General features: G+C 35.2%; 1 protein-coding gene and 2 non-coding genes across 3 annotated transcripts; 1 reads left to right on the forward strand and 2 right to left on the reverse strand.

Annotated features, from left to right (window-relative positions):
* Positions 1-1,255: 1,255 nt before the first annotated feature.
* Positions 1,256-1,850, reverse strand: LOC133031266 (uncharacterized). Its single transcript, XM_061104730.1, has 2 exons — positions 1,646-1,850; positions 1,256-1,536 (listed from the first exon to the last, which is right to left on the reverse strand). Exons 1-2 carry the CDS (start codon positions 1,848-1,850, stop codon positions 1,256-1,258), a joined length of 486 nt encoding a protein of 161 aa, XP_060960713.1.
* A 1,080-nt stretch (positions 1,851-2,930) lies between these two features.
* LOC115724235 (small nucleolar RNA R71) lies at positions 2,931-3,036 on the forward strand. Its single transcript, XR_004013037.2, has one exon. It is a non-coding gene; the product is annotated as a small nucleolar RNA R71 (small nucleolar RNA).
* A 5,988-nt stretch (positions 3,037-9,024) lies between these two features.
* Positions 9,025-9,136, reverse strand: LOC133031625 (small nucleolar RNA R71). Its single transcript, XR_009684727.1, has one exon. It is a non-coding gene; the product is annotated as a small nucleolar RNA R71 (small nucleolar RNA).
* Positions 9,137-9,384: the final 248 nt, after the last annotated feature.

Genomic DNA, 9,384 nt, shown 5'->3' on the forward strand with positions numbered 1-9,384 from the left:
TCAACAGGATTCACCTCCCTAATCTCTCATCTTGATTAATTTTCGTTTATTTTCTCTTTAATTTCTGAGTTATTTACTTTTAAAATTGCAAACTTATTATTTTACCAAATAGAATCATAAGTATAGTTTAGTAGTACTTAATCCAATTCCCTGTGGTTCGACCTCACTTGTGTGAGATACTACTTGATACGTACACTTGCATAATAAACAGAATTTTCGTAACACAAGCGCTACCCTAAACCAAGCTGAAATTACAAGCACTATTTTTCTCAATTGCAAGCCAAAACAGAACATAACAAACCTAACAAAATAACATGATTAATACACATCTACTCTACATAATGTTTATTACTCACACAACTAAAGACAACAATAAAAGTAAACTAATTAAACAATTAAACACAACCAGCAATAACAATTAAACTAAGGAAAAAGAAAACTCCCTCAAGATTCAGACTCTTCCCAACTAGAGTCCGTGCTTCAAAATGCTGAAGCAATGCTGTAACAACTGAGACTTACTGCTTCAGCACACAAATCTGCTTCTCACCATACTACTGCAACCTATTTTCTGTCATTCCATGTCTAGCACCTGCAATAAAAAATACCACACCACAGCAAAACTATTATTAAAGGTAGGAAGTTGAAAGTTATATATATGTAATTATATAAGTATGTATATAATAATATGTATATATATATTTTTATTCTCTTTTTTTCTTATTTTTTTTTCTTAACAAGTGGTGGCACACCCTAAACTTATTACATAACATATATATATAACTAGATATAGTCTTGTTCCTCCGCTCTCGGGGTTTCCCAAATGTGATTCACTAAAGTCATGGAAACCTGAAGTCCTTCTTCAAGCTTCTTTTGAAGTGATGGAGCTCTTTGCTCGGTTGATCTCACCACCCCCAAACTTCACTCCTTGGCCTTTCACCAAGAATTTTCTTCTTGAAAGTACATCACGTAGTTCCACAACCCCATCGGGGTATACTCTCACCACCAAGAAAGATCCATCACACCTTGAATCTAGTCGTCCATGAGTAGCCTTCGATAAATAGTTGGCAAAAATCACTTGTTGCCCAACTTCAAACATTTGAGACCAAATTTTTCTACTATGTTTCTTTTTCTTTCTCTTCTTTTTGGTTGGTTTGTTAGGGTCAAATGATATTTTGACATTGCTTTCTCGTGGCTCGTGACCCTAAGCAATTTCTTTAAGGGGAATCTTCTTTCTCACATTCTTACTATTTTTGAATTAGGACTCCTCAACCATGTGAGGATCCATATCTCTAATTGCTAAGCATTCTCCTATTGCATTCGGAGCACGCATAGGATGAAAGACCTTGAATGTGGCTTGCTCATCTTGATCTCTCATGGTAAGCTCTCCTTTTTCAGCATCTATAAAAGTCCTTCCCGTACCAAGAAATGGCCTCCCTAAAATAATTGGAATTTTCCTATCTTCCTCATAGTCAAGAATAATGAAATCAGCCGGAAAAATGAACTTATCCACTTGCACCAACACATCTTCAATTTTCCCTTACGGATGAGCCATGGAACGATCCGCTAATTGCAAAGTGACGGTGGTTGGTCTTGCTTCTCCAATTCCCAACTTCTTGAAAAATAGACATGGGCATGAGATTAATACTAGCTCCCAAGTCACAAAGAGCTCTTCCAGCATCTCGACCCCCCATAGAAATTAGAATTGTAAAGCTTCCCGGATCTTTCAATTTGGGTGGAATTTTACTTTTCAACATAGCACTACATCCCTCCGTCAAAGTGACAGTTTCAAACTCGCCAAGCCTCTTTTTCTTTGTCAAAATATCCTTCAAAAACTTCACATAGGTTGGCATTTGCTCTAAAGCTTCCACTAATGGTATATTGATGTGGAGCTGCTTTAAAACATCAAGAAATCTCGAGAATTGACCATCGTCTTGTTGCTTCTAGAACCGTTGAGGAAATGGTGGAGGTGGCTTTTGTAAAGACTCTTCTGCAGCAGAATGTTGACTGGATGCTGTAACCACTGGGGGAATTTCAGCAACTAAAATTGTAGGTTTTTCTTCATTTCCCCCTCTTTTTGGATTGAAGAGGGCTCCTTACTGCCTATTGCAGCCACATTTGATTCCAGAATTTTTCCACTTTTCAAAGTTACTGCTTTGCAATGCTCTTTGCTATCTCTTCTTGGGTTTTCATTGTCACTAGGCAAAGTGCCTTGTGGTCTATTCTTCAAATCATTGACCAATTGCCCCAATTGAATTTCGAGATTCTTAACATATGCTGCCTGACTTTGAATTACAGTGTAATTCTTGGCCATATAGTCTCTCATTAAGCTCTCCAAAGAACTAGTTTGAGAGCTTTGAGGTTGGTGTGGTTGTTGATGTCTTGGTTGTTGAGAAAATCCCAGTGGAAATGATTGTTTTCCTTGTGCTTGTGCTCCACTTGAACTTGCCCCTTGACCTCCCCATGAAAAGTTTGGATGATGCTTCCATGCCGGATTGTAGGAGTTTGAGTATGGATTGTTGTTGCGGTTGAAGTTTTGATTACCCACATATCAAACCGAAGCTGGATTGGAAGAGCAATTTTCAAAAGTATGCCCATCACCACAATACACACAAGAAATTTCTGCCCTTTGACTGGCAGCAACTGGTTGTACACTTCCTCCCATGTTCATGTTCTTCAAAATTTTGGTCATTGAGGCCATTTAATCAGTTAGAGCGGTCAAAACATCTACTTCAAGAACACCCGCTACTTTTTGGCTTGTAGGAGCTCTATTAGTTGACCATTGATAGTTGTTGCTAGCTATCCTTTCCAAAATCTCAAAAGTTTCATTGTAAGACTTGGAAAGAATGGCTCCATTAGCAGAAGCGTCTAACACCATCCTAGAAGCCGCATTGAGACCATTGTAAAATGTCTCAAGTTGGATACAATGAGGAATACCATGGTGTGGTCACTTCCTCAACAATTCCATGAATCGTTCCCATGCATCACTAGTAGTCTCATCTTCCATTTTTTGAAAGGACATGATCTCACTTTGAAACTTTGCGTTTCTTGTTGGAGGAAAATACTTTCTTAAGAATTTTTCAGCCAAATCATTCCAATTAGTCACCGAATCGGGAGGAAGAGTAATAAGCCATGCTCTAGCCCAATCCCTCAAGGAAAATGGGAACAACTTCAATCTTAAAGCCTCTTCACTTACTCCTTGTAGCTTGAAAGAGTCGCTAACCTCCAAAGATGAGCGAATATGGAGTTGATGATCTTCCGTTGGTGACCCACCAAATTGACCAACCGTTTGGAGCATTTGAAACATGAAGGGCTTGAGCTTAAAGTGAGGTGCTTGTATTTCGGGTCTCACAATACCTGGATTAAGCTCATTGAACATAGGGGCTGCATACTCTCTTATTGCTCGAGCTCTATCATCGACCAAAGTAATAGGATTGGCTTCATTATGAGCACCGCCAACTTCAAACCCATCGACCATATTACATCGTTTTTTAACCTTTTGTTCCTTTCTCCTTTGTCTGAAAGCGTGTTCAATTTTGAGGTCAATAGGAGCAAGTTCAAGGTCTTCTTCTTGCTCGTGCATGCACTAGATTACACCTAAAAAATAAAAAATCAGCGCACCAAAATGGAATTAAAATCTCAAACCAAAAAATAAATTGCAAAATAGTTGATAATACACAATTTTTAGTTTCAATCCCCGGCAATGACGCCAAAAACTTGTTGTAAAAATTATGTACGCAAGTATACGCAGTCAAACAAGTAATACAATGATAAGTAAGATCGTCTTCGCAGGGATTGCAAACAAAAATATGTTGTAAAACCAACTAATTACAATTTAAAGTAAGAGGAAATAACATGCAAATGGTTGAGTAATGATTCAAAATTAAAATTGACATGAATTAAACTTGCTAAAACTAAAACTACTGCTGTAAGAAAAATTGCTTACAAGATAAAAAAAATGTAATATGGTAAAAATAGCTTGAATAGCTAATTCCTTCTAATCAGGTTTTTTCCCAAGTGTTACAACATCAGTTCAGCATTACTCCAACATTCTGCACAGAGATAACAAAAATTCCTCTAGGCTTGTGAGAATTTTCCAACACTCACAAATTTAATTCTACCACTTAGCTCAATATATTCCTATATCAAACCAGCAAGCAGAACACTATTAAAACATTAATTTTATAAGTTATGCAAGGTAAATAAAATATTCCTATTCCACTTACGAAGAAAAAACCTAAATCTAGGTTTTCGCTTGCTCCATTCAAGTTGAACTACTAGATCTAGCCCTTCCGGAACAAGATCTAGCTTAGCAAATTGTTATTCATGGCCAAGAAACAACAATCAAATACAATGAAACTCACTTGAATGAAAAAAGGAAAAAACATGCTAAAGTAAGCGTAAGAATTAATCATACCCAACTTAGAAGTTAATAGCCATTTAAGACTCAATAGTCTAGCTCATATTCAAGTAAGAAAGTGAAATCAAAGCTAAAAAATTATTTTCCATGGCTGATGCCCGTATGTTTTTACAGTTCAACAAGTTTGAAGTCTCTAGAGACAAGAAACAACAAAGGAAAAAAGAGAAAGAAAAAGATAAAGAGAAGGTAAAAGAAATTCAAACACAAGAACTTGTGTCCTTCTCCCTTGCACTTTGGTCCCCCTTTTTGTTCTTCCTCCTCTGTACTTCTGCAATTAATTCTCTCAAAATGGCAGCTACTTCCTTACGTGATGGAGGATGATGATATGTACTTTCTTTCTTTCCTCTCTTAGTTGTTTGGTTCCTAGGGTACAAAATGACTCCCCAAAATGCGAAGCCCAATTCTTTTTGCACTTTGGCCCACTAGGTTTAGTCCCCTTCCTTCTAGAGCAGCCAGCTGGTGTATTTTGAGTGATTGGGACGAATTTGCTGATGTGGATAAGTGAAACTTGTGTTTCCATGTCACTGCCAGAATGCTGAATTCGCTTCAGCATTGCTTCAGCAATCTGCCCCAATTTCAGCTTGTGTTCCACTTCTTTTTTGCTTCCTTTTCTTTTTCCTATCAATTTAATTCTTCCTTTTTCAACATAAACAAGCACAATTAAATGAAAGAACACACCTAACAATACCAATTTTTACAAGACTTAAAAGTTAGCTTACTAAATAGAAAATGAAACTAAAACTAACTAAAGTTAAGCAAACAAACACATTTTCACTACTCTTCTCACCATACTTTTAGTTTAAAAGCATAAAAAATAACTCTATACCATAGAGTTATCAACTTTGTTTCCATACCTGTCAAATATGAATGGAAATCATTCTTGTGTGGTCATTGTAAGGGTATGGGTCATGAGACCAATGATTGCAGGAAGAAAGATGGTAAAAAGTATAAATGGTTCGTGAAGACTGATAAAAGGAAAACAGAGGTCGACCTTGACAAGAATAAGAAGAAAATTGATGAAGTTGGCTTCCAACAAGTTACCAAGGGGTACAAAACAACAATGACTATTTCTCAAGATAGAATGATAACTGACAATACCTTTCAAGCCTTGACATAGATAATTGAAGGAAGTAGCACACTGATTTCTGCAGTAGGGGAAAAAATAAGAGGGGAGGGAGTGTCCCCTCTTCCTAATGGATAATATTTTATCTTGGAACGTCCGAGGAATATACCAATATGAGAAGCGAAATGCAGTCGAGCTTATGATTGCAAAACAAAAGATTGGTTTGGTTGGTCTCCTTGAGACTAGAGTTAAGGCCCATAATATTGGTGCCTTATTTGTTAAGATATTTTTTGTTTGGTGTTTTACTAGTAACATAGCATGGCATAAAGGTGGTCGTATTATGATTGCTTGGAATCCATTGATGTTCGTGGCTGATATTTTGTATTATTCCAGCCAAATGATTCATATGAAAGTAGTAACAAGCGATAACAGGAAGCAATTTTATGTGACTTTTGTATATGGTTTTAACAATGAAGAAGAAAGAAAGCTTCTCTAGAAGGATTTGTGTATGCTGAATGGAAAGGATCCTTGGATTGTGTTTAGGGATTTGAATGATATCCTTTCAAAGGAAGAACGAATAGGTGTTAGAGTAAAGTTTAATTCCTCAACAGATTTTCCCAATCGTTTAGGAGCCTGTCAATTGGAGGAAATAAAATATGGTGAAAATTTCTTCACATGGTCTAATAAACAACAAGGAGAAGACAGAATATACTCAAAAATTGACAGAATACTTACATTCAAGCCTGGTTTGATGTGTTTCTAGATGCTGAAGTCTTGTTCTTGAATGAAAGAACTTTTGATCACTTCCTGGTTTGCTAACGGTCTATCCTCAACTACCTAGTGGGAAAAAACCATTTAAATATTTTAGGATGTGTAACATGCATCCTGAATATTCTGATTTGGTTTCTAAATATTGGAAGCAGAATTTAAAGGACCGCTTATGCATCAAGTTGTTTCTAAGCTTAAAGGTCTCAAAAGGATCTCAAAAGAGATTAATCAAAAGGTTTCTCTAATATTCATGCTTCAAAGGAGGAAGCAAAGCAAGCCCTCACTGAAAGCCAAAACCTACTGCGAGATGACCCTTTTATTGTTTCTTTATAGCTACTGGAAAAAGAACACAGGGAGAAGTATGTTGATATACATAAGGCCTATTGCTCTTTTTTACAGCAGAAAGCCAACCTTAATTGGGTAAAAAAGGGAGATTCAAATACCTCATTATTTCTCAAATACCTCATTATTTCATACAACTTTTGTCAAAGAAGAGTCCATAACAGAATTTATTCAATCCTCAATGCAGATGGAGAAAGAGTATTTGGAGATCAAGTTGCTTCTACTTTTCTAAACTATTATCAAAGTTTACTTGGTAGTAGACTAGAAAACAGAATGCATGTGAATATTGATATAATGCTCCAAAGACCTCTTGTCACCAAGCAACAAGCAGACGTTCAGACTATACTTTAGATAAAGTTAAAAAAGTCTTTTTTGATATACCTGGTGATGAGTGCACATTTTACACTCACTCTTAGTTATTTTTTAGATAGATTAGTATTTATTTTTGTATAGATTTGATGTGTTTTCTCCAAGTGTGTAGGTTTGTGCTGAAAAGACATTTTGTGATGCACTAAGATCTTTGAGCCTATTTTTTACAATGATTTCTTCATTTTCTTGAAGAGCTTATGAAACCCAAAAGGAAAGAGCTCGTTCCCAGATTTCCAAAACATGTTAAATCATCTGCAAAAGTTATGCATGATTTATAGAGCAAGGTCGGAGCAGAAAAATAGAGACAAAAAATAGCCTATGGTGCTATAGCGCCCAAATTTCTGCGCTATAGCACCGATTTTGAAAAAAAATATTTTTTTGCGCTAAAATGAAGCCTCAAAGAGTACCGCATGGCGCTATAGCGCGCGATCTTCTGTGCTATAGAGCAGCACTTATCTTTTTTATAAAAAAAATCCTAATTCTAATGGGATTCATCTATCTTTTTTTGGCCTATTTAAAGAAGGGGTAAATTGAATTTAGGGACGACTGGAGAGATAGAGACAAGCAACTTTGAGATTAAAAAACACAATGAAGAGTAAGAGAGAAGAGATTCAAAGCGATCGTCATCAACTTTCATCATTAGAGTTATTTTCTTCTACCTATTTCTTCTTTATTATTTTGTTTAGTTATTTAAGTATGAACATGATTACTGTAGTTATTATGTTTGTGATTATGAAATAAACACTCATTCTATAGTGTTGATAGAACTATTTTAGATTATAAATTTAAGTTTTTAGATTATTCCCATATTTGTTCTTGCTATTTCTTTATGCAATTCTATGCTAATTATCATCTTCTTAATGCTCGATCACCATTATTTAGTATAGAGATTTTAGGTTTTACACTTGAGAGACGTAATCTAAAATTTAACTTAGAATAGAATGACCTAGGAAAAGTTTGAGATTGAGAGATTCTATTAATTCTATGAGTTTCATTTAAAAAGAATCATATTGCTTTATGAGTGTTTAATTGATTAACATTGAATATCGATATCTTATTAGTTAATTTAAGTTAAATTTATCATTTCTCCAGAGAGGTTAATATATTATATTATGATTGTTGAAACTATAAATTATAGGATAAATTGGGATAATCGATAAATTGAGATTCATAGTTTGAAATAAGTAAATCAATGCTCTAAATTTTTTCTTTTTGATTAAAAATCATTGTTTGTCTATTTATTTTTCTATTTATCTTATTATTTGATTCTTAGTTATATTTGCTTGGTGTTATCTAATTAAAGTATAAAATTAAAAAGTATAATAATTAGTAAAATTTAAGAATCAATTCCTGTGGGTTTGACAACCTTTATTATTAAAACTTTACTATAACAACGTTGTACTATTGCAGCAAAAAATATGTATCAAGTTTTTGGCGCCATTGTTAGGGATTGAAAATTCTTAAATTATTGCTAATATTATTACTAAAATTTTTTGCTTTAAATTAGATTTTATTTTGTTTGTTGCATTGTGGTTCAGTTTATGCGAACAAATCGAAGTGCCACACCACTCACACCACTAAATCGTGAGATTGAAAGAACTCTAAAGCAGTTGAAAGCAAAGAAAAATTTAGATTTTACCACGACAGCCAATAACAACAATGGCCCTAATAACAACCAACCAACACCTGCTGCAGCTGATGCACAACCACGAGTTGTTCGTGATTATTGCTTACCTGCGGTGAATCAAAATTTTACTGGTTTCTAATCAAGTCATTGCTGCTAATAATTTTGAATTGAAAGCTGCTTTAATCAATATGGTGCAACAAAATCAGTTTGGTGGGTTGGCTACTAAAGATCCCAATATCCATCTAGCCATATTTCTAGAGGTATTTGCTACTGTGAAGATGAATGGTGTTACTAATGACGTCATAAGACTACGACTCTTTCCTTTCTCTTTAAGGGATAAAGCAAGAAGTTGGTTACAATCTCTGAAACTAGGTTCTATAACTACATGGGATGAAATGGCTAGAAAGTTCATGGTGAAATTCTTTCCTCCATCAAAGTCTGCACAGTTAAGGAGTGAGATTGGGCAATTCAGACAGTTTGATCCAAAGCAACTTTATGAAGCATGGGAGCGATTCAAAGATTTATTACGTCCCTGTCCACAACATGGCTATGAGAGCTGGATTCAAGTTTCAATTTTCTACAATGGGTTGAATGGTCAACCTAGGTCTATTATTGATGCTGCTGCTGGAGGAGCATTATTGTCTAAACCTGCAACTGAAGCCATTAATTTACTGGAGGAGATGGCCACTAATAGCTATAATCGGCCCAATGAAAGAAATACTCCAAGAAAGGTAGCTGGGTTACATGAAGTAGATCCTATGACAAATATAGCATCTCAAATTTTTACTTTATGTAATC

Source organism: Cannabis sativa, chromosome 9, assembly GCF_029168945.1.
Source record: "Cannabis sativa cultivar Pink pepper isolate KNU-18-1 chromosome 9, ASM2916894v1, whole genome shotgun sequence".
Lineage (NCBI taxonomy): Eukaryota > Viridiplantae > Streptophyta > Magnoliopsida > Rosales > Cannabaceae > Cannabis > Cannabis sativa.

Excerpts from the sequence above, each read along its gene's own strand:
- LOC133031266 (XM_061104730.1), bottom strand. The coding sequence starts at position 1,850 with ATGCCAACCTATGTGAAGTTTTTGAAGGATATTTTGACAAAGAAAAAG. Across the intron at positions 1,537-1,645 it reads TCTTTGTGACTTGGGAGCTA|GGAAAATTGAAGATGTGTTG; the intron begins GTATTAATCTCA and ends CTCATCCGTAAG.